General features: G+C 44.2%; 11 protein-coding genes across 11 annotated transcripts; 6 read left to right on the forward strand and 5 right to left on the reverse strand.

Annotated features, from left to right (window-relative positions):
- Window positions 1–262: 262 nt before the first annotated feature.
- BYT42DRAFT_618476 (armadillo-type protein) lies at window positions 263–5,617 on the forward strand (the record flags this gene model as incomplete). The annotated part of the gene is made up of 20 exons (XM_051572290.1): window positions 263–307; window positions 383–552; window positions 632–747; window positions 818–909; window positions 978–1,279; window positions 1,358–1,616; window positions 1,687–1,754; window positions 1,821–2,183; window positions 2,273–3,100; window positions 3,177–3,639; window positions 3,700–3,767; window positions 3,843–3,931; window positions 3,994–4,113; window positions 4,177–4,334; window positions 4,435–4,581; window positions 4,671–4,787; window positions 4,860–4,931; window positions 4,996–5,167; window positions 5,250–5,396; window positions 5,487–5,617. The coding sequence occupies 20 exons, from the start codon at window positions 263–265 to the stop codon at window positions 5,615–5,617; spliced, it is 3,927 nt and encodes a 1,308-aa protein (XP_051418652.1).
- A 429-nt stretch (window positions 5,618–6,046) lies between these two features.
- BYT42DRAFT_649034 (uncharacterized protein) lies at window positions 6,047–7,522 on the forward strand (the record flags this gene model as incomplete). The annotated part of the gene is made up of 5 exons (XM_051572755.1): window positions 6,047–6,080; window positions 6,151–6,488; window positions 6,629–6,869; window positions 7,019–7,336; window positions 7,402–7,522. Coding segments are annotated over 5 exons (1,050 nt in total), but the record flags the coding sequence as incomplete, so codon positions are not given.
- A 133-nt stretch (window positions 7,523–7,655) lies between these two features.
- Window positions 7,656–9,236, forward strand: BYT42DRAFT_588673 (RGS domain-containing protein). The gene is made up of 3 exons (XM_051570285.1): window positions 7,656–8,204; window positions 8,412–8,694; window positions 8,808–9,236. Exons 1-3 carry the CDS (start codon window positions 7,743–7,745, stop codon window positions 9,131–9,133), a joined length of 1,071 nt encoding a protein of 356 aa, XP_051418654.1. The 5' UTR covers window positions 7,656–7,742; the 3' UTR covers window positions 9,134–9,236.
- A 1,181-nt stretch (window positions 9,237–10,417) lies between these two features.
- Window positions 10,418–11,795, forward strand: BYT42DRAFT_151582 (uncharacterized protein). The gene is made up of 3 exons (XM_051562291.1): window positions 10,418–10,477; window positions 10,541–11,125; window positions 11,205–11,795. Exons 2-3 carry the CDS (start codon window positions 10,541–10,543, stop codon window positions 11,667–11,669), a joined length of 1,050 nt encoding a protein of 349 aa, XP_051418655.1. The 5' UTR covers window positions 10,418–10,477; the 3' UTR covers window positions 11,670–11,795.
- Window positions 11,796–12,176: 381 nt separating this feature from the next.
- BYT42DRAFT_151584 (uncharacterized protein) lies at window positions 12,177–13,513 on the reverse strand. Its single transcript, XM_051562292.1, has 2 exons — window positions 12,594–13,513; window positions 12,177–12,416 (listed from the first exon to the last, which is right to left on the reverse strand). The coding sequence occupies exons 1-2, from the start codon at window positions 13,138–13,140 to the stop codon at window positions 12,223–12,225; spliced, it is 741 nt and encodes a 246-aa protein (XP_051418656.1). The 5' UTR covers window positions 13,141–13,513; the 3' UTR covers window positions 12,177–12,222.
- A 1,293-nt stretch (window positions 13,514–14,806) lies between these two features.
- On the reverse strand, window positions 14,807–15,739 carry BYT42DRAFT_588686 (Prefoldin subunit-domain-containing protein). Its single transcript, XM_051570286.1, has 5 exons — window positions 15,570–15,739; window positions 15,382–15,483; window positions 15,194–15,301; window positions 15,073–15,127; window positions 14,807–15,004 (listed from the first exon to the last, which is right to left on the reverse strand). The coding sequence occupies exons 1-5, from the start codon at window positions 15,710–15,712 to the stop codon at window positions 14,966–14,968; spliced, it is 447 nt and encodes a 148-aa protein (XP_051418657.1). The 5' UTR covers window positions 15,713–15,739; the 3' UTR covers window positions 14,807–14,965.
- A 747-nt stretch (window positions 15,740–16,486) lies between these two features.
- BYT42DRAFT_588688 (rab-GTPase-TBC domain-containing protein) lies at window positions 16,487–19,010 on the forward strand. Its single transcript, XM_051570287.1, has 5 exons — window positions 16,487–16,507; window positions 16,563–17,378; window positions 17,463–17,821; window positions 17,891–18,283; window positions 18,346–19,010. The coding sequence occupies exons 2-5, from the start codon at window positions 16,628–16,630 to the stop codon at window positions 18,874–18,876; spliced, it is 2,034 nt and encodes a 677-aa protein (XP_051418658.1). The 5' UTR covers window positions 16,487–16,507; window positions 16,563–16,627; the 3' UTR covers window positions 18,877–19,010.
- A 131-nt stretch (window positions 19,011–19,141) lies between these two features.
- BYT42DRAFT_588691 (uncharacterized protein) lies at window positions 19,142–23,416 on the forward strand. The gene is made up of 14 exons (XM_051570288.1): window positions 19,142–19,372; window positions 19,438–19,461; window positions 19,540–19,671; window positions 19,752–19,838; window positions 19,967–20,227; window positions 20,302–20,456; window positions 20,523–21,035; window positions 21,128–21,215; window positions 21,281–21,436; window positions 21,497–21,667; window positions 21,734–22,094; window positions 22,181–22,509; window positions 22,583–22,753; window positions 22,820–23,416. The coding sequence occupies exons 1-14, from the start codon at window positions 19,175–19,177 to the stop codon at window positions 23,036–23,038; spliced, it is 2,865 nt and encodes a 954-aa protein (XP_051418659.1). The 5' UTR covers window positions 19,142–19,174; the 3' UTR covers window positions 23,039–23,416.
- Window positions 23,417–23,505: 89 nt separating this feature from the next.
- BYT42DRAFT_505352 (metallo-beta-lactamase family protein) lies at window positions 23,506–24,796 on the reverse strand (the record flags this gene model as incomplete). Its single annotated transcript, XM_051565020.1, has 6 exons — window positions 23,506–23,768; window positions 23,835–23,993; window positions 24,067–24,156; window positions 24,215–24,433; window positions 24,493–24,527; window positions 24,594–24,796. 6 exons carry the CDS (start codon window positions 24,794–24,796, stop codon window positions 23,506–23,508), a joined length of 969 nt encoding a protein of 322 aa, XP_051418660.1.
- A 193-nt stretch (window positions 24,797–24,989) lies between these two features.
- On the reverse strand, window positions 24,990–25,775 carry BYT42DRAFT_505519 (uncharacterized protein; the record flags this gene model as incomplete). Its single annotated transcript, XM_051565034.1, has 3 exons — window positions 24,990–25,222; window positions 25,292–25,337; window positions 25,410–25,775. The coding sequence occupies 3 exons, from the start codon at window positions 25,773–25,775 to the stop codon at window positions 24,990–24,992; spliced, it is 645 nt and encodes a 214-aa protein (XP_051418661.1).
- A 716-nt stretch (window positions 25,776–26,491) lies between these two features.
- BYT42DRAFT_550021 (uncharacterized protein) lies at window positions 26,492–26,982 on the reverse strand (the record flags this gene model as incomplete). The annotated part of the gene is made up of 2 exons (XM_051566108.1): window positions 26,492–26,667; window positions 26,736–26,982. The coding sequence occupies 2 exons, from the start codon at window positions 26,980–26,982 to the stop codon at window positions 26,492–26,494; spliced, it is 423 nt and encodes a 140-aa protein (XP_051418662.1).
- Between the last annotated feature and the right edge of the window lie 701 nt (window positions 26,983–27,683).

Here is a 27,683-nt window from a genome sequence, read left to right on the forward strand (position 1 = left end):
AAAAGTAGATGATACACTTCTTGTATGTGTACTGAAAAGTTTGATCAGGCGCCATGATTCTGCCACAGTTGTGGGTAACCAAGGTTCAGTTGGGTTTCACTTCGCTGAGCTTTTGGGAAACGGATTGTCCGGACCACGGTCCAACCGGAGGCCATTTCGCAGTCACGACCCGCCGAGAGGTGGCCTACGCATTTCACAGGAATCTTGCTTTTTGGGGTGTCTGCGTTGACTCTTCATTTTTTCAACGCTTTGTAAACGGACCATGTCGGGTACCAATGCATATATGGTTGCCAATCTTCTGGAGAAGGTAGGGTTTTTTAGCCATTTAGCCACCGTGAACATGGCCGTGACGTTCTAACGAACCATGCAACTTTATGCATAGATGAGCAACGAAGACAGAGACTTTCGTTATATGGCTGTGAATGACTTGATCAACGAGCTGCAAAAGGACACATTTAGCTTGGAACCCATGATTGAAGGCAAAGTGGTTCGAGCCGTATTGGCCCTAATGGATGATAAGAATAGCGAAGTGCAAAACTTGGCTGTCAAATGGTAAGCATAAAATAAATTGAATGAAACGGCTTTCGTCAGCTCCTCGCTCCAGACTTGCTCAACGCTGCTTGGCCTATAGTCTAGGACCACTTGTCAAACAAATCAAGGAAGAACAAACGCTCGATATTATTGACCGCCTAAGTGATTTTGCTTCTCAACCTAAAAACGAAGAACTACGCGGTATTGCCAGCATTGGTACGTTGAAACTCAATTTATCTAGCCATGCATAATACTGCGTTTGCAATGACTAACAGGTCATTATCAGGTTTAAAATCCGTCATATTGGAAGTGAGCCCTCATTCAGGCTATGCCGTGTGCCAAAAGTTTGTTCCCAAACTCTTGCACATGTTACAGCTGGTACTTATTTACTATTTTTTGCATAAAATGCCCCAAAGTGCGCTGAATTGACAAAAAAAAAATGGTAGGCGGATGCTTCCTACGAAATGCAAATCGATACACTTGACATTCTGGCGGAAATCTTGTCCCGATTCGGGTCTCAGATGACGGCCGATCAGCAAGCACGCGTTCAATCCACGCTTCTGCCGTTGCTTGACCATAATCGCGCGGCTATCCGAAAGCGGGCTACTACCGCGCTGGGCTACCTGGTCGTTCATACAAACGATGAGCTGTTCTCGGATCTCTTTGCTTATATCTTGAAGAAACTCCAGACTACACGTGTTTCGACCGAAAAGTTACGAACATTTGTTCAATGCACCGGTGTTCTCAGGTAAAGAAATCGGTGTTCCTGGGACCTGTTGCCATGGGACAAAACAGTGGTAACTGAAACGCAACTTTTTTTTACTAGCCGTTTCAGTGCTCCCCGTCTGGGCAAGCATCTTTTGGAACTCATGCCGATCATTGTCAAAGAAACAGCGGGTGAAGACGATGAATTGCGCGAAATCTGCCTGCAGTCGCTCGAATCTTTTGTGATTCGCTGTCCTACTGAAATCGGACCCTTTATCGGCGAAATCATCTCTCTTGGCCTGCAATATCTTAAATACGATCCCAACTATGCTTTAGATGAGGACGAAGAGGGTGATGATGCAGATGCAGATGCTGATAACGTATGTGCCTATTTCTTTTTTCTACATATTGCAATTGAGCGAGACAGTTCATAGCTAACTCGATGTTTAGGACGAGGATAAAGCCATGGATGAAGATAGCGAGGATGAGGACGACGACGAGGAATACGAAAACGTCCTGTAAGTGTTTTTGTTAGCGAATTAGATGTGAAGGAGATCAGCCATAGTAACTCGATTTTTGCAAAGTGACTACTCTGATGATGATGAAGACATGTCATGGAAAGCTCGACGTGCTTCCGCCAAATTGTTGGGGACAATTATCGAAACGCGAATTGATTTATTACCAAAGCTGTATCAGACCGTTGCGCCGGCGCTTATTCAAAGGTTTAAAGAACATGAAGAGTCTGTGCAAGTGGATGTTTTGCATACCTTTATCGTCTTGCTTAAGCAGACGAGCTTTTATGCTGGCGATGATACCGTGAATCTGGCCATGACGGATGACCACGGTTTTGAAGTCGATGTTTCCGGATGCGGAGAAGAAATGGCCATCAAATTTCCAAAACGTCAGACACCGCAACCCGACAACGCTGACATGGAAACAAGCGATAGGTAACCAAAAAAAAAAAAGATACATCCATTATAGCTACTTTTTTTTTGTGTGTCCCACATATCCGCTCACCACGTGAACTTGAACTTAGTCCCAAATATCTTTTACGTACACTGGTGCCCAAACTGAGCCGTGCGCTTGCCAAGCAATTGCGGGCCAAATCCACACAGACACGTCAAACCGGATTCCGTCTTTTGCGAGAAGTGGTATACGTTCTGCATGGGGGTTTGCAGGACCAAATTGAGCAATTTATTCCTGCCATTGAGACGTCTCTCTCCACGTCTTCGGCTGATCAGCATCACCTTGCTTTATCGTCGAATCTCAAGATTGAAATCCTCGCCTTCCTTCGCCTATTCCTCCGTAATCACAGTCCCAAGTCCTTGCATCCATATCTCAATCGCTTATGCCCGGCAGTCATTCAAACGATTTCCGACAAATTCTACAAGATCACCTCGGAATCGTTCCTGGTGTGTATTGAACTTATCAAAGTGATTCGACCCATTGTGTATGACAGCAAAGCAGGCCAATACGACATTGAGCCAATGAACATGGATTACATGCCTTACATCTCTGCCATTTACGATGCGACGATCAATGTGTTGAATACAAGCGATGCAGATCAGGAAGTCAAAGAACGTTCCGTCATGTGCTTAGCGGCCTTGCTGGCGCAAACAGGCGACGTGTTGGAAGCGAAGCAGCATGAAGCATGGAACATGTTGTTGGAACGATTGAGAAACGAAGTCACCCGAATCATCAGCGTACGAAGCTTGGCAATTGTATGCCAGAGTCCCGTGGCAGCTGGTAAAGAATTGGAACGATGCGTGTTGTCTGCCGTCGACGATATTGCTCTTTTGCTTCGAAAGAGCAATCGAGCCTTGCGTATCACCAGCTTGGAATGTCTGACTATTCTCATCAAGAGGTATTTCACTACACCCTCATTTTTCTCAATATGTCTATTTTCGCTTACATTTTATTTTTTTTATTTACAAAAAAAGATTTGGAGAACATATTCCGATGCAAAGCTATGATATTCTCCTGCAAGAGCTGAAACCATTAATATCGGATGTGGATCTGCATTTGCTCCCGTTGGCGCTCACCACCATCAAAGCGGTGATTACGGTGCAACCCGGAACGATTCAGCAAATCAAGGCGTCGATTTTGCCTTCGCTATTCCAGCTTATTCAATCGCCGTTGCTTCAAGGATCCGCTTTGGAAAGCCTTCTCAGTTTATTGGCCTCGTTAGCCAAGGCCAGTCCCAATGACTATGACTTGCTTATCAAAGGACTTGTGGATCCATTATTAAACGTACAAACGACGGGTGTTTCTGCCGGCGGCGTAGCGGCTGTAGCGAACAAGCAAGCCGCCTCCGCAGTTGCGCAATGCGTGGCTGTGTTGGCCGTGAATAACAGTGAAACCAACCGTGATCAAACCATTCAGCACTTCCAGTCATATATTGAGGTAAATATTGAATTCACGTCTCTGCAAAACACCAAGCAACTGACATTTTTTTTTTCATAGTCACCTGCTGTCAATGATTCCATAAAATATCTCAGTCTTTTGACACTCGGTGAGATAGGACGACGGGTGTAAGTAGATGGTGGGAAGGAAAGGATGGCCAAGGAAGACTGACTGACTCGCTCTCTATCTGTTGCGAATCTTAGCCATTTGAAACAAGATTTCCATGAACAAATCTTGAGCTTGTTCTCTGCGCAATCGGAAGAAGTGAAATTTGCAGCTGCGTTCGCTCTTGGTAAGCAAATACAAAATGACAAGGGTAAACCATTTGAACGGGATAATTGACGTGGAATATAGGCAATGTGGCTGTGGGTAATATTGGCAAGTATCTTCCACTCATTGTTGGTCAAATCCGAGAACAACCGAAGCGTCGCTATTTATTATTGCATGCTCTGAAAGAGGCAAGTGGATGTCTAGGTGCGATTAAACACTAAATCTAACACACTATGCCACCACAGATCATTGTGAATTATCATGAAGAAGAAGAAGCGGCCTTGGGTAGTGCGTCGGATGAAATTTGGAATCTGTTGCTCGAAGGCAGTGAATCCGATCAGGAAGAAGGCACACGTACCGTGGTTGCCGAATGTTTGGGTAAATTGGCATTGACCAATCCAAAGAAATTCCTTCCACAACTGGAGGTAAAAAAAAAAAAAAAAAAAAAAAAAAAAAAAAAAAAAAAAACCTAGATTACAAAGTAGTGAACAAGTCACTAACGGATATATTTGGGGGGGGGTATAGGAACGTTTATCTTCTCCTACTGCGCATTCGCGAGCTACAGTGGCTACTGCCGTGAAATATGCCGTGGTTGATCCGTCTCAGGAACATGACGATCTGCTGAGACCGATCATCGCCCGGTTCTTAAACTTGCTTCAGGATCCGGACTTGGTAAGCTTTGAAATGGGAAAATAAATGATATGCGCAGAAACGAAGGGCCACATTACAGAAAGGTCTGGGTTCTGACCTGCTTTCTATAGAATGTACGTCGACTGACCTTGCTCACCATCAATTCGGCTATCCATCGCAAACCCTACCTTGTGAGAAACGTCCTTCCTCAGCTGATTCCTTTGCTGTATGACGAGACCGTCATCAAGGTACGCTCCAATCAAAATTTCCATATTTCCTTTGATCCATCATTTAACCAAAAGGCCTCCAAAAAAAATTAGGAGGAGCTTATTCATACGGTGGAAATGGGACCATTTAAACACAAAGTCGATGACGGTTTGGAAGTGAGAAAGGTAGGTTCAATTTGAAACATGGCATAGAAAAGCCTGTCCGAGCCAACGCATTTTTGTTCTGTAGGCGGCTTATGAGTGCATGTATGCGCTTTTGAGCACTTGCTTGGAAAAGATTGACGTGTATGAGTTTTTGAATCGTGTGCGGGCGGGTTTGGACGATCAGCACGATATCAAGATGCTGACCAATCTTACGTTGATCCGCCTGAGCAAAATGGCCCCTACGGCGGTCTCGCAGAGTAAGTTATTTATGAAATAATGGGTTTTGGGATGGTCACAAGCTAATGGCTGACTTTTTTTTTGGTTGGGGGGTTCAAACAGAATTGGATGATCTCGTCATTCCAATGAAGTCGACGCTCGATTTCAAGATGCGAAGCAATGCTGTGAAGCAAGAAGTGGAGAAGAATCAAGAACTGGTACGAGCCACACTTCGATGCATGGTGGCTCTGTCTGCGCTTACTGATACTGGTAGGAAAAGAAAAAACGCAGAAATGGTTTCCTAAAGTGGCAAATCAACATTGATCACCTTTTCTTTTCTTTTTTTTTTTTTTTTTACAGGAGCTGCACCGACGTTTGACAGCTTTTTAAGAGAAGTGAAAATGGGACCATTGGCGGAGGAATATAAGCTCACATTGGTGGAAGTGGAGAACCGGGAAAACCGAGCAGCTGACTATATGGATCTCTCCTAGTCCATAATCCAACCTTGATCGCATCATCATCAATAAAAGCTCTATCCAAAATAAAAATAAGAACAAGATAAGATCCATATGCTTTTTTTTTTACTCTTTTTGAGACAAAATCGATTTGTTCATCACAAACATTTTGGGAACCTTTTCTCATTTCTTTTTGAGTGAGCAAGCTCTTCAGAAAAAAAAACCTTCCTTTAATTTTATTAATTTCATGGTTAGTATATGAGAGTTCTGAGTAATGACACGATCTCCTTTTGATAGGTATTGTGTTTCCCTAAATTGTTGTATTGCGATGGTCTTTCTCCTAAAAAAAATTGTGATTGTTATTTTTATGATGGCCCTAAAAAAAAGGATCCAAGAAGAATGGCCAAAACTCGATGGTGTAACCTACTGCTTGTGATATGCCTCTTGCCACATGGACTGGCCAATATGTTCACCACTGCTGGATCGTCTATTATGCAAGGTAAACAACAAGAACGAAAAAAAAGTAATAATGCCGTCACAACGATTCTGACTATTTAAGGGAAAAAAAGACATTGTATGGTTGCAATCGAACTCTTCGTCCTTTGGTCGGGTTGATAAAGAATTTCCCACTATTACATATTCAAAGAATATTCGACCGGCTGTTAATTTGACCCAACCCAGTCGTAATGGTTTACGGGGGATTCTTTACGATCGCGACTTGTCCTGCACTCTTCATCCACCCGAAGCGTTGGGTCAGTCGTATCCAGGATTGTCAAAAATTGCACTGATAAAGCGAGGTCAATGTACATTTGCCAGTAAAATATTATTTGCTCAGCAACAAGGAGCCATTGCAGCCGTGGTCTACGATAATAACGATGCCAGTCATGCCAAAGCGGAAGAAACAATGGCAAGTATCATTGAATTCCTCTTTTGAAGCACTCCACCGTAAATCTAGCGTAGGTTCGCGGATGATGTGCATGAAAAGGAATGACAAACATGAAAAGAGGGAGTGCGTATGAACTAATCGGTATGACTTTTTTGGCCCAGCTTATTCCAGTTGGATCAGGAATTGTAATTCCTGCGTACTTTGTGGATTATGAAACAGGTACGGCGTTATATGAGCAATTGAAGATGGCAGCCAACATGACACGCATGGATCCCAACAACGTGAAACGGTCTCTGGCTGTGCGAATCTTGATGTTGCCAGGTGATACAGGGAGCCCGAATTCCTGGCAACTGACTTTAATGATCGTCATTGCTTTACTTGCAGTGAGTTTCTTCGCTTCAGGTATGTCTTTTTTTTTTTTTGTGTTGGGGGACGGGGGCGGGGTCGGGGTGGGAGGAGGGAGGGGGGCAAAGCGATCTTTTTTGCTTTTTTTAGAACCTGAAAACCTAAAATTATTACAAATCAAAAAAAAAAAAAAAAAAATGCTACAGTTGGAATGCATTGGCATCTTTGGCGCAAGCGAAGAAGGCAACGGTTGGCGGCGATCTCGAATTCTATCGATGCAACTCTTACCATGTCGTCGACGTCGTTGATTCGAATGGCCAATCGAACGTTGCTGGATGACGCCAAACTGCAAACACTGCCTATGAGGACGATCAATACCAGTGCCACCAAAACAGGCTGTACCACCGTTCCGATGATCAGCGAAATCATGGCCGACACGTGCGCCATCTGTCTCGATACATATGAAGATGGCGATATGGTTCGACAGTTGCCGTGCCAACATGAATACCACTGTGCCTGTATCGGTGAGTGCACGGATCGGATTGAATCAAATTGGGCTTGCATTGTCGGTAGCTTATTGTGAACTTAGATCCTTGGCTTACCAAGAAATCGGCATTGTGTCCACTGTGCAAATACAACTGCCTCCAAGAAGGAATCGAGATGAATCACAATGAACCGTCGACTCTAACCGTTGAATCTCGATGGAGAAGGTTCATTTTTTGGCACCCAACATCGTGATGATCCAAATATTTAGACTTTTTTTTTTCAAAAGGGGAAAACGGGAAACAGAAGAGAGTCAAAAAAAAAAAGAAAATAGGAGTTGAACGATGTGCAAAGGATAGGAAAAAAATAGGAGTTGGCCTACATAAAGCAAATCGACAAGAAAATGGATATTGTGTTTTTATTTTATTTTGGGCCTTCATCTGGTTTATGATGATGATTAAAAAACGCAGACTTTCGCGTGTCAGTCTTAATGGTGGAGTGGTCGATACAGATACCCTTCTTTCCACTCGAACCCCGAAATCTATTATCAAATCACGCCGTGCATCACTGGTAGATTTTAACGATCCAAGACCGTCTTCACGTAGAAGCAGCTTAGCAACGACCACGATCGCAGCCGCCTTGTCACCGACCCTGCTTTCCGATCCTGTGACTCCTTTAAATCAATGCGATAGCAATACTGAGTCCATCGATGACGCTCACACGCTGTATAAGCTAAAGTCTAGTCGTTCCTACCGTAAACTCGATAAATTTTTCGGCGAGCCGCCACTTCAGCTGGATGTCAGCGTCGGAGATATCAGGAAACACGGTCTACGAGCCATGCTGCAATCCAAGGTGCCCCTTTGCTATTTCTTGTATCATTTGCTCGAGGAGTACAGCTGTGAAAACCTTGCAAGTAAAAACCCATTTTCATATGGATGGATGATGAGGCTAAGAAAAAATGGGACTCTGTCAAAGCATGAAGGAATAGGGATGTGATAATTCAAGACAGGCAAAATTTGATGAAACAACAGAACAGAGTGTACAAGACAGAAAGAGAGAGAGAGAGAGATAGAAGCGTAAGGAAGAGGTTTTTCGAAGGCTAATGACGATGAATAGTTTTTTTATATCGAACTGCAACAGTATGAAAATTTCGAATATGTATCGGTGCTGCAGCAATTGGCCACCGCTCAACATATCTACAATACCTATCTAACGCGAAATAGCCACTTTGAAGTGAATCTCGATGATAACGTACGAAGTGACATTGTTCAAGCACTCAGTGAACGACGAGTCCAAGGCTGTTTCGATACAGCGAAACGAGCCGTATACCTCTTGCTGGAGAACAGTTTTATGCAGTTCATCCACACCAACACATGGCAGCACATGGCCGAAAATTGTGGTAAATTTCTATAAGACCAAATATTTCCATTTTTCGCCTTCACATGGCTAAAAAAAAAAATCCAAAAATAACGTATCTTCTATATGTCTTGGCCACCCTTTTTTTTTCTTTAGGAGAGTCAAAGACACACTATCATCGGGACACGCGACATGCGGCTGTTCAGCAACTAATCATGTACCTTGAACGACAACATGCAATGATTTATACAAGTCCACATACCGATTCGCCAGTGTTTATGAGTGTTAGTCAACCGAAACGGCGTCACGAGTTGATCAAATCCATGATCCATGAATTCTGTCGTACGTTGATTGGCGTGGAGTTTAGCTATTACCGTTCGTCGTCGTCTTTACACGCGCCCATAGCTTCAGCGTCGCCTCACTCGTCTCCGAAACAGCGCCATCTGGTCATGCTGGACTTTTTTAGCCGAAAAAATCTCTAAAGCTGCTTCTATGCCTTTTTTAGATAGCTTTCATGGGGTGTAACTTTAACTTTTTGAAATGCGGACACGAATAAAATCCTAAAAAAAATAAATCAAAACGCATGCTTCCTTTTTTCGATGTTACTTGATTCACCTTGGCACGACTCCACTTTGCCCACCACACCCAGAACCCTGGACGATGACCACTCCATCCACTTTGACACCTCTTATACTCTTCTCCCTGAAAAGATCATCATGCAACGGTAACACCTCCCCCACCTGACCCTACCAAAAGTGAAACACCAGTGACGAAAAAAGACAAACAGCTGATGCCAACTTTCCCTCAATGTAGGACATCGTACCATGATTATATGGCGACTTCAAGATTAGATGACACTCAGCTCCTGATGCCTCCGCGCATATCAATCTCTGGCATCTCGCGTTCGTCAGAGCTTCCAAAGACCAAAGACGTTCGCCCGCCAACCCTCCAAAGTTACCAGAGTCATCGATCGTTTGCGATTCCTCTCATTGACTTTGACCCTTTTCCTCGTCACGGTACCATCAAACAAGGCCGTCTTTTGTGCTCCAAATCCATGGAATGGTTCAGTCACGGGGACGTGCTCAATATACGACGGCATAAAACTCGCTTACGTTGGCGTGAATTCAAAGTGGTCTTGCGACCTGATCGTCTCCTGCTTTATATGCTGTCGGTGAGCTTTATTTTTTTGGCGGACGTTACAATATCATTGGTCAAGTTTAGCTCTTTTTTTGGCTGACGCTAAAAGTTGTAGGCCGTGTTGCCGCATAAACAGCGACTGGCACACACAATTTTCTTTGTCGACGTTCAGTTGAGTCTCGTCAATACCCTCGATTACATCTGGCGGCTTCAGTACCGTAATCGCGCTAAAGGCACCACCGCCTATCTTTTCGAAGCAGCCAATATTGCCGAATCTCAAGCATGGTACATGACGTTATACCGCTTATTGCCCTCCCAATCAGTGAAATCCATTCCCCCCTCCATTGATCTGCATATACCCGATTTGGAAATGACGATTCGGATCCCACTTCACCTTGCCCCCGATCAGACGATCTTTGCCGACGACGTGAAGGAAAGTGTCTTGTCGCTTTTAGAAGATCAAGGCCACCATCTTGACCATATGCGTCTTTGTTGGAGACGCGATAACAGTATTGAATGGCTGGACCACGAACCAGGCTATCTTGGTCAATACCTCATTGGTCCCCAGCTTATTGAAAAGGTACGTTGGTATAACCCAAGAACCTCCATAACATATTGACAGAAATGGGTTATAGACTCATGTATTGGAGCTTCGATCGCCAACGGACGATTCATCGACTTCGCCAGAGGTAAGAATGCATTTTCTCTCCCCCGGCGCGCGGCAGACAAGAAGTTAACAAGAGATGTGATAGATGGCTTCTACTATGGAAGGCTTTGTCTTTCGATGGACGGATGATCAAGGTCGCACGTTGAAACATCGTCAACACGTCTATGTTCTTATGGAAGCTCACTACATGTTCCTGATTGACGCTTCGAAAGCCATTCTCCCCTCTGAACAAATCCCTAGTGTCTCCAATAAATCATTCAATTGGCTCACGTCAGCATCGACCCTTTTACGCATCGACCGCCACTGGCGACGCAAAGCATTTGCCTCCACGCCAGCCTTTGAAGATCAAAAGTCACTGAGTAAGGAAGAATTGGAAAAGGATGTACAACGCAGAATGAAGCAGATAGCATTGGCGTACGGCGTGATAGATCTCAGCGTCATGAAGGATGTACGGTTCGGAACGGACAGTGATCTAGACGCCCAGGGAAACAAGTGTTTTCAGATTGATGTCGAGAAGCGCCTGCTTCAATTTGAAGCTCCCTCGGCGCAGGCCATGTTTTCATGGGTGATGAAGATCCGACGCATGCATCAACACAGCAAACGAATGCAACGACAAACTTTTATGATGACCAATTATCTGTCCGAGACGGATCAGAAAAAAAGTATTTTGGTAACACACATCTTTTTCATATCCCTAGTATGGTATCGTATCGTATCACTGATCGGCGGCTTGATGATTTTGTTTTTAGTATTCTGGGATGCTGTATATAAAGCGTCATCATTACGGCACCTTCAAACAATGGCTGTGCATATTGACACGGGATAAACAATTACTGTTGTTTCGAAGACATCAACGACGGAGATGGACCCAAGAAGCGATCTATTTGGGTGCGTACAGCAAGCAACAGAGGTTACTGCTCGCTGATGCATACACATTCCATGCGGCCGAAGAAGAACACACCAATGACATTGAATGTCCGCCCCGCGTATTCCACGATTTATCGACGGGAAGGGAAACCAATGACAGTTGCGTGTTTGTGATTTGGCAAGGTGCCAAGCGTCGATATGTGGTTCAATGGCGAGAATATCTGAATCTGCTAAAACTCGGCCATCATCTCGGCCGACGAGGCCACATCTGGATTTGTCTAGCCCGCACTCGTGAAGAACGAAATGCATGGATTTGGGCAATCCATTGCTCCCAAGACATACGTTAATCTCTCTCTCTCCCTGTCTCTCTGTTCTTTTTTTCTCTACACCACCATCCTTTCATTTGTATACCTTGCTATTTACCGTATGCTCTTTTTTTTTTCCATCTTTGCCCTCAATCAACCAATCAATCAGTTAGTCAATCAGTCCTGTTCATATATCATGATGCATTCAATTTCAATTTAACTTTACGATCCACACTTCATATCTTGCTTTGCTATCATTCATTTCTCAAAATGTGACAAATAAACTGCTTAATTTCAAATCCGCATTAACAACATCCAGTAAACAGTTTGAAATGATTGAATGATATGCAGTAATATGATTTCATGCTGATTGAATGAAGAATGATGCCGTGATAAAGCTTGAGGTGTGAATGATGAATAGGCAATTTATCTGACATGGAACACATAAATGACGCAGATGGCGATATTGTTCGGTCAGTGCGGAGTGAGTGGATATGCAAACCCACGCTCGCATCGAACTTTTTTTTTCTTCCTATCATAGGCTTCAAACTTGACATCACCCAAAAAGCCCAGGACAATTAAACGACTTGGCATATCATGTTCGGCCTACTGCGATAATTAATCTGGTATCTATCTGAGAAAGGTCTGTAGGTCTGCAAGACACAGTATTGAACATTCTATTCTTTAACAATTTGCTACAAAACACGATGCCCAATTGGGAGTGAAGCTTTGGGTAAAAATCATATGTCATATTCATGATTGCAAATAAAATAAAAAGACCCGTTATTACTGGATGAGAAAAAATGGTGGGAGTCAGTATCATTTATATTTCAATACAAAAGCAATTAACTTGTGATGAGGAAAAAAAGTGAATACATATTGCGGGGCACTTTATTACATGGAGAGGTAGAAAAAAAATTCTGATGATGAGATGGGATGAAAAAAAGAGAAAAAAATGTTATTTACAGTAATAGACACGTGGATAATAATGAGGTTGGGCAAAATGCATCCGTCGAGCGGCTGATTTCGGAGGCTGCATAAGTAAGAGAGAGCCAAGGGGAACATCTTCATCCTCATCTCCGTAACAGTCGACGTTTTTTGCCCTTACATCATTGGGCACCACTGCACGGATATTGACCCCAGGTCGAGAACAAGGTGGGTTCTGATTGGCTTGACGTTGAAGCATCAACCCCGGAGATATTAGAAGAGCGCGTTGGTTTAGTCGCATTTTGGCAGGATGGCGTCGACGATCATCTTCCTCCAATTTGTCAATGAGCCGCTGGATATGCACCGTTCGCGCCAATGGCACCATATTCTGAGCCAATTTGTGCCGAGTCGCACGATATAGACGAGTTTTCATTTCAATCATGCGTTCTTCCGCGTCGTATGGATTGACGGCATCATCGAGAACAATCGCTTTCCGTCGATTATTGGGCGAAATTAATTGTAACACCTGCGACCATCGAGCAAAACTGTCTGCAAATACTCTGAATGCCAGGTCTTCCGATGCCATGGAAAGAGTGAAAAAAAAAAAAAGAATCGAGCAACAGAAAAATGCTTTGAAAAAAAAAGAACAAAAAAGAATGAAGGATATGATAACCGAATGGGATGTGTTCTTGTCAGTGGCACATTTTTATACAACTGTTGTCTAGATTCCAGAACACAAAAAGTTCAACTTCTTGAGTGGAGTTGATCAGGGGCAAGGGTCTGGACAACACCCAATTATTCGAAATTGTTACCATAAATGGTAATCCACCTCTCGCCGACTTGTCGTATCTGTTTTTGTCCCCACCCACAGTTTACTAAACTCGAGTTTGGCGCAGATGCCACTTGGGTTACAACAAGAAGAACTCAACACCCGATCTTGAACGACCACAACTAATAATAAACTCCATGTTTTCTCTTACCATGGAATATACCAACGGCACTTCCGCCGTAAAAAGACCGATCGGTCCAATGTGGAAATTAAAAGTTACACAATGATGGTAATAATGAGATTCCGTCTGATTTTACGGTGATGTGATCCGTCGGTCGCTAAAGCTGGACATCGTTTCCCTCGGATACCGATATAATAATGATGATGATGATGAATGATGCACACACTGTTCTCTCTGAGTTAAAATACGCAGAGCAGCAGCTGCATAGCACGCTAACAACATGTAGATTCCCACCTTGTAATTTGTCTTGGCATTTGCTTGAGTCTCCCTTATGTATACGTACTAGCAACCTCTTTTTCTCAGGCATCTCAGACATCGACATTTTTCCTTGACGCGGATTGTCCATTTAGTTGTTCGAGACTTTTGAGCCATTTGTGCTTGGTTTTTTCTTTTTTAGTGTTATTATCATGACATGTATTGTGTTTGTATTTGTTAGAATTATCGTTTTCAAGTCTGTGAAATATGGTGGATGTAATGACTCATTGATAATGGTTGTGTCGATCATGTGCTGCAACCGTGGATCATGATTATATTCCACGCGATCCAGTTTAGGGCCTGATTTATTTTCATCATGCCGTATTCTTTTCTTTTGCCATTTTGAAAACAACGCGATCGGTAGTGCAGATGCTGTTTGTGTATATCAAAAAAGCGTCACGCTCCTCGTTCCAGATCATGGCATTGCGACGCAGTGAGATTTGGGTATTTCCTGCAATACAGACATTTTCCCTCACTCCTTCATTGAATAGGCAGACCCAAAAATAAGCAGACAAGACATCATTGACATGTGCTTTTGTTTAACGCATAAAATTTTTGCCCATTGCAAGGTTGATGGTCACGCTATTCCGATCGACGTGCAGATCAAGGTTCATCTGCACTCCATTGCCGCATATCAATATATGTGGATACCCATCAGTAAACGTAAAGCTTGATCATAGTTTTCTCCACTGGTTTTTATAAGCAACGGATACTTTTGGCGGACCCGGTTGTTTGCAAAAGACTAGACCGAGCTCTGTCTCGATATGTAGCTTTGCCCCCTCACCCCTGGATCGAAAATTGAAAGAGTAATAAAGAAAGATTAACGAGGCTATCCAACGATCGTTTTGAGTCACAACTATACAGACACAACACGTTCCAAAAGATCGACGCTTGCTTTTTCCTTTTTCGCCTATGACCGCATGTCATAGAATCGGTAGGCTGCACAGTTGAGAGGAGCAAAATAGAAAAAGAAAGAATGTATTGACATGTCGCATTGTTGATATAGATTCTATGTGCAAATTGAATTATCGACTCACATTCGGTACGGTGAATATAGTGAGATGAAGATCATGTATCTTCAAAATGATATGATATGATACGTTAAATATATATATATATGTGTATATGATAGACATGTAGCTATGTTCAACCCGATCTCAGAATTTCTGACATGGCTTCCAGCACCTACAAATGCACAGAGTAGATGAGTATATAAGAGACAAAATATTCTGTTGGAAAAAAGAATGAATTACCATTTTGATGTGAGCTCTGATTTTATCAGCTTCACTTGCTTGTTCACTTGCCAAACTATTTCAGTGCCGCGATTAAAAAAAAAAAAGATGAACAGCCGTACAAGAAATGCGATTGAATTACCTTTCCAGTCGCTTTTCCTTCTTTTCGATAAAAGCCAAAGCTTCATCCAATGTAAATTGCACATGAAATCCAAAGCCCACATTGACGTAAATATAGGTGGTATCAGGACTAGATAAACAGAAAGATCAACAATCAGTCTCCAAAAATTAGATAGCGAGGCGGTCGCGCCACGGGTTACGGGAACTTACACGTGGGCTTGTACATAGAATTGAGACCCCAGATCGACCATGGTCTTCAATTCTTTAAGATTATGAGTTTGCATCATTTCAATTTGCGTCTTTAACTTTTGGCTAGTGATCAAAGAAGAAGAGACATGAGCTGTTAGCACCGATGATACGTCCAAGAAGGATGTGAATGGCAAAAGGAAAAAACGTACTAATCGGACAATTTAGACAAAGTGTTGTCGCGCGCATCGAGCACCGTCTTTAAGTTAGGCTTTAATGTTAAGCTGATAAAGTCGTCATACTTCTTCAAAGCAGCTTGTAACTCGGCGGCGGCTCTCTTCCCTTTGGATGGCATGAATAAAAATGTGTAAAATGATTAAGGAAACCCATCGTAAAATTTTTCGAATGCAGCTGTCATCTTACCCAGCAACCGACCGATCACTGAAAAAAAAAATCCACCTCTTGCTTTTTGCTCTCAATACATGGTCATGGGAAGAATCACACCACATTCAGCTAATGTAGAGCCACCCGTGAGCTTATATAGCACTTCAATAGACGTAAATGATTGACGGTGGTTTTCTTGATCTTTGACAAATGAAGGTCAATGCATTGCCAATCCAACAACACAGTACTGGCGCTTATATGCTGTATGCTTTTTCAAAGCAGTATTGTCGATTTCTACGCTTGTACAGTTACCCTGTGCGTGTAGTTTAAAGTTACTTATAGTCTTATAGGATCACTTTTTAGGCTACTTAAAATGAGTGTGGGATACTTAAAAAAAAAAAAAATATAGTATCTCAGGTTTGTGGTTGGTGGCCCTTGGTGCGATTCACTTGTCAAGCCGTTAAACCAATTATGGCTGCTCGTGCAGCTTTTTACTCCTTTGCATGCTTTATGCGCCTTTTCATCCATACAGGATGAGTTTCTTATTTTTGGCAGTCATTTTTTTCATTGACCGTATCGGATTCGCAGAAAACAGTGGAGAAAAATCAAAAGCCAAGCCAATAATGTCGAATAAGTAGGAAGATGAATGACACACACACATCATACACACACACACACAGCGGGTTCATCTGAAAGCAATAATGAAGTTAGAGCCGTGTAACGTCCCTCAGTATGGTTTGTGCACACCATCGGAGCGTTCGTTGCTGTAGGTTTTTCAATCCTGACTTTTTTCCTGCACACGTTTTTAAAGTTTTATTTAGCCATTTCTTTCTCTTTCATTACTCTTTTTATCTTTTTACAACACCTTTATTATTTTCATGCCAGCATGCCAGCCACAGATTTGCTTCCAGACCATCGTGCTTACGGTTCAAACGAGTATTTGAACAACGACACCGCTACGTATCACTCTTCGGTCGCTTCTCGATCACACAGTTCGTCGTCCTGCACGGACGATTTCGATGATGCACAGTCAACGGCAAGTGGGCTAACTGCTGATACGGCGGCAACGGAAGAAGACCCTCACAACTTCAAAGTGATCGAACCAAATTCATCTCAGACAACCACTGCACCGGGAAAGCCAATCAAGCGCCGAAGTAGAGCCTGTACCATTACGCAAAAAAATTGCCCCTCAGATACATACGATAAGGAAGAGAAATCGGAGGCAAAGGAGTCAGTGCTTCATCCTTCAGGGGAGGCACCCACCGGCAAGTCCGTGACGACATGTTGGCAAATCGATAACGATGATGATACGACAAATGAGCTTCCTCCAAACGTCCTTGTCGATGATATTCATGATCAAATCCATGAGTTGCAAACTTCGTGCCATGCCGTGACTGATTCCGACTCCGACACTGATGCAGAGTTTACCCGACGTCGGCATGAGAGTCATCGATCGACCATGTCTTCGGCCCAATCGTTTACATCCACAGCGTCCAACTACGATTTATTGTTAGCTCGACTGTGTCAACCCGAACCTGTGATGACCACGGAAAACCAAGTCGACGAGATACGGACTTCCTTTGAAAGGGCGTACAACGAAGCGGTACGGACAGGCGGGGAGGATGAGATCGATTGGGGTAAGTGCCATCCACTTGGCATCATGCGATTAAAGTGATAGAGGGCTAAGAAGTATATACAACGTGGGGATCTGTGTTGAACAGAATTTTGGTCCAAAGTGATTTCAGATTTCAATACGGTGGCGAAAACGCAGCCGAAAGCGCTTTCACGTCAAATCCAACGAGGCATTCCACCTTCCCTGCGAGGCATGATTTGGCAGCTGTTTGCCGAATCCAAATATCCTAAATTGGAAGATCAGTACATACAATTACTGAAACAGGAATCGGTCTATGAAAAGGCCATTTTGCGGGATCTACCGAGAACATTTGCCGATCACGAGTATTTCCAGAGCCAGGATGGTCAAGATGCATTATTTAACGTCATTAAAGCCTACTCCCTCTACGATCCGCAAGTCGGTTACAGTCAGGGTCTTACCCACATCGTCGGTCCGCTGCTACTCAATGTAGGTTGAATTATCGTATAAGGAGAGGGATGGGGTGTCTAACTCGCACTGTATTCGTATGACGCCCAGATGCCAGAGGAGGAAGCATTTTGCGTCTTGGTACAGATGATGAATCGATACAATTTGAGGCGTCAGTTCGCACCCAAGAATGATTTGCTGTCGCAGCGATTGTATCAATACGAAGGACTCCTAGAAGACCGGTTACCACACATCAAACGCCACTTTGAGATTTACGGCATACGTAGCAGCATGTACGCGATGCAATGGTTCACTACCTTGTTCGCCTACAAATTTCCTTTACCATTTGTGTTTCGAATTTACGATGTCATTTTTGCTGAAGGGATCGATACCTTGCACCGGTTTGCGATTGCGCTCATTGAAAGAAATCAGGCCACCATTCTGAGCCTGGAATTCGATGAATTGATCCAATTTCTGAGACACGATCTTTTAAAGGTGTACAAGGTAGGCCCGCTCTCTGTCCAATCACGTATGAACCACCGTTGAAAATATACTGACCAGACTAGACCGATCCCAATCTGTTTGTGCATGATGCCTTTCAAATCATTCTTGCTCCAAAACGGCTAGAGAAACTGGCCAAAGAGTATACCACCGAAGCATCTCGAGCCAACACGGAAATGCAAGCCGTGGATGTACTAAGAAAACAGAACAAGGCCTTGTCAGAAGCTGTGCGTCAACTGGAATGCCAACTTGGTCAGCTTCGACGACAGCATGATGAAGTGACCGATGAACTCATTTCGTCAAAGATGGAAACTGCTCGAGTGCAAGACGAGAATGATGCGTTGCGGCAACAGTCTAATGATTTCAAAAAGGCGCTTGACACCTTACCGACGGAGATGCAGATACGCATGAAGGAAGAAATGGAGATTTTATGGACTAAAAATGCGGCGCTCGTAGAACGAAATTCGGCCCTGGAGGATCAACTGGCGTATATGGAAAATATGATTATTGATATGAAAATCAAGTACGCCGAAAGTGAAAATGAACGATACACGCTTCGTCAACGTTTGGTCGACCTTAAAAAGCTGATACAATAGACCCTTTATATTCGAAACCCAATACTATACGCATTTGCCCTGACAATGTGTTTTTCTCCTCTGGCCCGTCCACTATAGATGTGGCAACAATAAAATATCAGAAAATACAATAAAGCATGACAAAAACTACAGACCTCATCAACATGCAAGCATCATCGAAGGCACAAAATGGCTCAATGGACCAACACGTGACGTGTTTCTATTGCCGACAATTGCTTCGGTTGATGAGCCAAAAAAAAAAAAAAAAAAAAAAAAAAAGGATTGGCCCAAGGCTTTTGATGAGCAGTTGTTCCTGGCGATGGAGGAGATCAATGACTTGTTGCAAGAAACAGGTCTCTCTAGTGTAAAGGGCGTCGGATTTACGATTGTGTCCATTGCGGGCATTACGGGGAATCCACCCGCTTGTGCCTTGGACAATACCCGATCCCCCACCACCATCTCCGTCACCCTCGCTAATAACATTGTAGGGAAGCCCGTTTTTGTGAATGCAAGCGAGGTAAGGACAATTGGCGTTTTGGTGGATGAGCAGTGACCGTGCTGACTCGTTCTATTTGGGTGTAGCCCAAGACTGAACACGTCGTAGAGGTAACCTTACGCCTGCACTCATATACACACTTTCGGAAAGCTTGTCATTAACAACAAAGGAACCGTTCCATATGAAAGCTCGTAGACAATATCCAGCTTTACGTAGACAAAGAGAACCGAACCATTTATCTTTTTCTCGACGCAGCTCAATCGACCTCTGCATTAGCCGAAGCTGCCAAGAATCGTTCCTCTGACGAGAAAACGGCACAAGTAGGTCGTCCTTTTTCTTATATTTTTTTTTTATCAACGTAACTATAACGCGGCTATACATAACAAGAATCGTGTTCTAGCCTTCCTTTTCATCCCATGTATTGAGCTCTGAATGTTCGTATCTACGCGGCTTGCTGTTTTTATGTTTGATCTCCCATCTTGTGATTGTATGTAAAAATGAACCGATGATTTGCATGAATTTTTTTTTTCCAGTGCGGCCGTTGCTTCCACTCGTTACTAACACACATTCTTGCTTTTATGATTCTGTGCTTCCTTATGCTTTTTCCATGGCTAGCCCATCCTTCCGTCGAGTCTGTTTTCCTCTGAGTTCTTGTCTAATCTTGTGACGCTCAGTCAGACGAAGCAAGCTCTTTACACCCATCTGGCGCAATTTCAAGCAGCGTGCTGGCGCCACTGGGATATTGGTGTGCCGTATTCTTTGTTTGAAAAGAGGGAAACAGAAGGCCGTCGAGGGCGCGATCGCATCAATCAAACTTTGCCAGGTTGGTGGGGACCGGCCAAAGGAGTGCCTTTGATGGCAGCTGTTATTGCCGATGTACGTCGTTTTTACCACCATTTTCACTGTGAAAACAATGACTAATGGTTTGTATTCTGTCTTGTGGCATTTAGGTTCCCGTGATAACGGAAGGGCAAAGTAAACTCACGGTCCCGGTGGCCGTCAAACGGTTGCAGGAAAGCTTGCAAGGAAGGATCAAATATCTGTTCCGCGCCGTGCATCTGATCCCCCTTTCCAATGATGCGCCATCGGCTGCCAATGAGATTCGGTAATTGATTACTTTATGTTATTGTGAGGGTGTATGTGACTTATATTGTTTGTGTATTTTTTGCAGTTCACTATTCACACTTCCATCCAGTACTCAGTCCTTTTTGCATGTGGTTCCCAGAGCTGCTGTGCCTTTGGACAACGGCAGTGCAGGTGCAAACCATCTTTTCACCTTTGACGAGCCTGTTTCCCTTGAAGATTGGTTGAATGGATCAGGCGATGCAAAAGATAGCAAGCAGGAGCCGCCAAAGGGCACATCTTCGGAAGGGTACGATACTGTCTTGTTGCGCAATTTTGTCGCCCATTGGATGAAAGCTTCGCGTTCCAAGAGTTCTCTGTCAAACTCTCGTAAAAGCGACATTCGACCTTTGGCTACTATTCTTCCCAACGGTCTTCAATTTATCTCTGCAGCGGTCACCTTGCGCCACCTTATCCTTCAGCCTATGGGCCACATGGAAACTTTCCGGAAATTCATCACGAGCCAGGTTCCAGGAACCAAAGGCATGATTCAGCAGATTGAAGTGACAATGCGCAAAAAGATTCGTGATACCGTGGAAATCGAGAGAGCGTTTTCAAAAAGGTAAGTGAGCCATTGTAAAAGAAATCATTCTTAACGAAAAGAGAGGGCTCATCCAATCCAATCCGCTCGAAAATATGGGGCAATCTTTGTAGCCATTCGCTTGAGATTATGGCCAAAGCTGTCGAAGCGTACTTGCACGATCTTCCGTCTTATTATACCCAACAATACCATCTCTGGAAGGTGAGAAGACTGAATGGAGCTCGTCTCACTGTGCAGCAGTGTCACTGAATATTTCACTCAATTAGCGAAATAGCGTGGTTCGATTATACCGATCGCTTGCGCGGGGTCCTTGTGCCGAGGACTTTGCGGCACGTTTGATGGAAGAATGTGATGCAACGTGGAAACAAGGTCGCCAAGGTTGCGAAGTCGTCAGTTTCACCGGCAAAGTATGCCGACTAAAGGTAATTGCTGAAATCCCCATCGTACAATCTATATGTATCTTACACAGCGAGCGCGTCTAGTTGGGACATGGAGATCGAGGCTTGGAAATAGAGCGAGAAACAACGGAGGATGCCAAGGCCGAGAGTCGTTCCTTGATGGATAAGAGCGCGCATAGTAGTGGCTGCAGCTTCTTTCACGCGTGTAATTGCGGAAAAACTCAAAAATTACGCGAAGATCCTTTCCAGCTGTCGGTTAGTAAAGCTGGACGATAGATTTGCAAAATGTTCCAATTTGTCTCATGTATTTTGGTAATTCAGGAAGCCAACTTGGAGTTTTATCAAAAGTTTGGATGTTGCATGATCCCCGGACGTGTGGCGATTGATATTCAACGGTCCACGTTTGGCGCGAATCAGACGCTCGCAAAGAATACGGTCGACATTCCTTTGGATGATACCGTGTTACTTTACTTGGGCCCGGCTTCCATCTACCGTAACAGCTTTGGATTGGATAAATATGAAGGCTTCACTCACAACACAAACTACTTGTTGCCGTGGAATCTTACTGGGCTCGTGGCTCAGCATGCCAAAGCGGCTCCTGCGACCGGACCGAAACCCAAGGAAACCACTTCGAAACTGGCCAATTCGCATGAATGGCCTTCCCTTGGTGCGACAGTCGAAGGTAAACATCCCATTTTATCACCATCCTCCATCATCGGCGCGACATGATAGATGAGCGTATACCTAATCAAATAATTCATTGTATAGTCCCATCCGCGCCCGCGGCCAAACCCATCTCTCCCCATCTGGCATCGCTGTCTGCATTTCCATCGCTCAAAGCCGCTACCAGTGGACAAGACATGCCGACGGCTTCAACGAGTGTGAACCTCGACGTGGTGTCATCGCGGTCCAGCGACGAACCAAAGAGAGATACACGTCGACGCCGTGATGGACGCCGTAACAAGGACCGCGAACATCGTTTGGAACATCTTGTCCGAGCCTTCCTCGGTGCCGAGTACGAATGCCCTCTTGGTCACCGTTTCTTGAGCTGTGGCGATGGGCGCATCTGTAAGATTGGACACAAAGGACATCCCAAGGTATGTCGCCAGATCCATAGAGATTACGCATAAAAATGATGGTGCAGACTCACGATTCGGATTGATATTTTAGGAACATGGCAATGATTTTATTCATCAGGATCTTCCGCTGTATGTGTTGTGCCCCTGCAACTTTGTCAATCCGCAACAAAAGTCGGCTCCCGATGTCACGGCCCAGCTACAGCGCTTGTACATTGTCACGCCTGATGCTCCCGTAGCCATCACAATGCATCCATCTATCAAGGTACTTTTCGGTTTTTTTGGATAAAATAATGGGTAGCCGGAGCTGAAACGAGGTTTCTATTTCTAGATCCAGGTACCGGACACAGACAGGGTGGTTCAATTGGATTTAGGGATTCATGACACATTGACCTTGCCATCCAATGGTCTGTATGTGCTTCGACTGCCGTATATTTACCGCGATACCGATGGGTCCCCTATCCCGATGGAACCAAACACTGAATTGCGACTGAAGAGTGGTGTATTTGAAAAAGGATGCTTCAAAGCTCAGTATAGAGTGGATCGCTAGGACAACAACAAAAAAAAGAGGCAATGAAATGGAACCATGCCCCGCTATTCCCTACCTCATCCTTGGAGCCAAGTTATCGATATTCTTCCCTTTTTACCACGCTCTGACGATGTTCATCTGTTTCTTTGTATCCTTTCCTATCTCTATTTGCGCTATTCGAGTCCCTTGTCAATCACTGCTCAACAAGCAGGCCAAAATGGACTCGTACAACCCCCCCCCGGGGGGAAATCTTATTTTCCTTCAGCGTCAACACTCTCATCACTTTTCAGGGATCAGTCTCTGTCAATTGTGCGCGGCTATCTACAGATAAACACGAGAAAGATGGAGTCTATAAAAACAAGGTGAAATTCTTCATTCTACAAATAAACCAATGAAAACAGTTGCAACAATCCCAAGGAAAGACATGTACAAAAATTTACGAATAAAAAAGAAAAATGATAGTTCTAAAAGAAAAATGGTATGGACGTCTATTTCAAGATAACAGTGCGTTCGGGATCTATCCATGATGATTCCGTTATCATTTTTTCATCCTGAAGACCCACACGCAAGCCATCAAAAGCAGGCATGATGCGTAGTTGCTCGTCCTTTTCTAATGATTTCAATCCCTCTTCCAATTGATAATGGTCGGTTCGATGAGCGAAACCCACTAGGTATGTTTTGGCCGGTTTGAACTCTCTTGCCGTTTTCAGTGAATCCTCCAGTCCGAAATGCGATGGATGCGTGGCTCCAACTAAATTGGATGAAGAAGATTAGCACAAGATATCGGTGGCGGTCCAAACCTATGAGTGGTTCTTACCACGGAGACAATCGATGATGAGGATATCGGTTTTTCCTTTCATGCGTGCTTTGGTGTCGTTGGGGATAAAGTTCGTATCGGAGATGTAACTGACGCCGCCAAAGTTAAATCCGTAGCAAAAGTAGGGCTTAGAAGTCGTGAAATAGATGCCATGATGAACTAGAACATTGATGCTTGTCAATGAAAAACAAACAAGAACTCTCTCTACCTCTCATTCTCTTTTGATATTCACCTGGCAATGGCATAAACTCTAGACCGTTGATACTAAACGGTGCATCCTCTTTAAAGATATGATATTTAAAAGTGGCCACATCGCCCCCGCCTATGAAAAAGAGGCATCAGCGGGACATCCATGTCTCTTGTGAGGGACCATGCATTACCTGTTGCATTTTTCGCGTCGACGAGAAAGGGAAAAGTCGTTTCGACGGTGTCCATGGTTTCAGGAGCCAAGTAAATGTCGATCCGGTTTTGGATGGCCCCGTTCAACGTCCACTGCCGAAGATCATCCAAACCGTAACATGCGTCGGCGTGACCGTGCGTCAGAATAACAGCATCCAATTCGCGTATGCCATAACGAGGAAACAACTGGATCGCGCTCTCTATTGATTTTTATCAGCCTGAAACCAATCAACCGCATGTCCACACTGTTAATCCTCACCATAAAACGTCTTGCCGCAGTCAATGAGAATATTCCTGAATTAAAGCGTTTCCATATTAAAACTTGGTCATTGTCATCACAACCACATTATAAACCCATACCGAATGCGTGCACTAGACGACTCACCCGGAGCTCGGAAGCGTACGATGAGCGACGTATTCTTGCGCATGTTCTTTCGTCCTTGATCGGTGACGGCGGAAAGACACACACCACACGACTGGGCAGGATCAGTCAGGCAACTTACATTGGGCACGCCACCCGATGTCCCGGTTCCCAAAAATATCACTTCCACCAAACTGGCCATAACGCTCGAGTAGTGAACAACGAATTCCAAAACACAAGTCAATGACTCTGCAATGACCTCTTTTTGTCGGGTTGAATGACCGGTCGGTCGACCGTCGGCGATGAAAAAAAAAAGGCCAGATGGATCATGGAGTTCAAAGTCAGCGCATGCATCACTTTCAAAATTGGGTTTATTTCATCAAAAGCAGCGGGGACTATCCTCTCGTACTATCAGATAACAATCGTGTTCTTTCGTCCGGTTCATCATTCGATTCAGCCACATCGGGTGTAGCTAGATCGCGGATGCCGAGTCGCTTATTTCTGAAGTGCCATACAATGCATAACACCAACAATGTTCCTTGCAATATCCCTGTTACCATGTACGTGATCCAAGCCGTCCAATTGGTACCCGGTCGCACCATGATTGAATACACAAACAACGCTGTGCCTGCAAAAGAGTGGTCAGCGTTTCCAAGATATTAAGACGATTCCCCGAGTGAAAAAAAGCAAATATTACCTGGCGTTTGCAGCATCATCATAGGGATACTTAATGCACCGACTGCCTATTGATATTGACGCATCATTATTGGGTACGATCATGGAGAGGAAGATCGTTTGTTTTAGCTTTTGCTTACCTTTCGTTTCCATGTTTTCCATATCTGCGGGAAATACTGCAGCGCAGCCAATACCATGCTAAAGATGCCCAAAAAGGCCGCCCAGTAATTGGTTTGCCAGTGATCGGGGCCACCCACAAAAACCAGCAATAGCACCGTAATAAAAAATGAGATGGCCAAGTGACCCAAGCACAAAGCCGCTACGACCAAGGAGACTTTCCATTCCACGGAAATTGGGGCGTGCATCTGGGCCGGCAGATCCAGATGCAACGACAGTGGCTCATGCGGACGCCGTTTACGGTTTTCCGGGAAATACAATAGGAAGAGAAGAAAGCTGTGATAACCCTCCGTCGCTTTCAGTGAGAATTCACGTGCCTCTGTTTCCATGGTCACTTACACAAGACTGAACATGGCCCACTGGAGCGCAATCTGAAATACACCCATCAATCCTTCCAAACAAGCCCCTGTACTCTGAACAATAATGCACAATAGACTGATATTCAGCTGAGGAGACAAAAAAAAACAAATATCCGAAGCGCTTCTCACTTACCAACGAACGACAGCAGACAATGGCATTCCACTGAAGCAGTACGATGTTGAACAAGCTCGAGGTGGAGGAGACAACACCTAAAAGCAGGAACCACGCACTAAAGCCTTCGCTTGTTTTGTTGGCAATAATGCGGTAATGCTGTGCACATTTCATTCATTTGTGTCAGACCATTTCGTTGTCCACAAAATTACCCACTTTTTGGAGCTTTTTACCTGGGGTAAATAAGAAATGACGAGGCCGATGCATAGAAAAATGCTTATATACAGTGTGGTACTGTCATGATGAGGTTCGCATTGTTCCACAACCCTAATGGATTCGGCCAAGGTCGAAGTTATCGTGTCAAAGGGGCCATGAGTGGTCATTCAAAAGCAATAAAAGAAGTAAACAGCAAGTCGGTCAGCAGACAGAGAGCTAAAGAAAACTAAACTCCGCCGCAGGAAATTGTCCAACCTTCCCATTTAGGCACATGACATGATGTCTTTATTGATTGCCCTGGTTTTAGTCAACAACGCTAGCTGCTGATCATAAACGAGGTTTTTATAAAAACTACAGTTCAAAAGGTTCCAAAGGGAAAGTTCTGTGGATCATCTTCGTGCACAGCTTCGGAGGTAGGAACGTAGCATAGAGCGGCATAATCGCAGTGCAGTTTGGGCTCGACCACCTGATAGAACATTTCAAAAGGGCACAAAACCGAGTGAGATTCAGGGAGAATAACTGGCTGCTCGGATACTAGGATGCGAACAAAAAATGTACCATCCTTCTCGAGCAGTTAAACTCTACACTGCTGGCAAAATTACCGATCTGGGCCATGCGAAACTTGCGCTCTTGAATGCGCTGAATGGGCGTGTGAGCTGCAAGTTTTTCAGGATCTTTGAAGAGGCCTAGAAAAGTTTCCAGACCAACGACTGTGTGTGAATGGCCAAATTTGGTCGTGATTCGAGGGTATCCCGGTTCTCGCTTGACGGCTCGGCGCATATCCGCAACCAACTGTCGCATCAATGGGCATGGAAGCTTTTCATTGAGCGGGGCATAGCCGTAAGACATGAAATAGTAATGTATCAAGTCGTCATGGGTATTCAAAAGCAAGAATATCGTCTGGGTTCAAAAGTGTACAGAAACCGTTCACGTTCTGCTGCACTGTAATGTCGGTCGCACATGCTTGATAGATGGAGGCTACGTCCTTCATGGCAGTATTCTTGTTTAAAAGATCCGTAAGCCGATTGGCAATAGGCTGGATTTGTTCCTTCTCCCACACCCGGACCTCATGGGAATGACGAGATTTAAAAAACATTTATGTTATCCATCGATCGCAGTGATTATGGTTCATCAAGTTGTCTTCTTTGGCAGGGTATGTAAGCAAAGAAGCTGTCCTCACCCTTGTCGCCCCCGTGTCCCTCGTCCTTCCAGTAAACCAAGGTTAAAAACATTTCCAGATGGCGATGTTCGTTCGTACAAGGAAGAATAGCTCGAGTAATACATCGTATCGCCGGATATCATATCATCTACCAGACGCGTTTGGTGCTCTGCTAATCTCACTCCGTTCTGATACAGTTCTTCTTGACCACCGGTGGTCAGCATATTCCCCGACCCAGCAGTTGTGAACTGTTATACGTCTTGAGCCAGGTTAAATCTGGATGCGCAGCTTTGGTTCTTAAGCGTCCAGTCAATTCATTGGTTGTTTTGACTGCATCGTCGCTCCAAAAAGGCGTACCGTGGCGAATGACAAGCTGCGTCTGGACCATCCG

This window comes from Radiomyces spectabilis, assembly GCF_025331425.1.
Source record: "Radiomyces spectabilis strain NRRL 2753 chromosome Unknown BYT42scaffold_17, whole genome shotgun sequence".
Taxonomy (NCBI): Eukaryota; Fungi; Mucoromycota; class Mucoromycetes; order Mucorales; family Radiomycetaceae; genus Radiomyces; species Radiomyces spectabilis.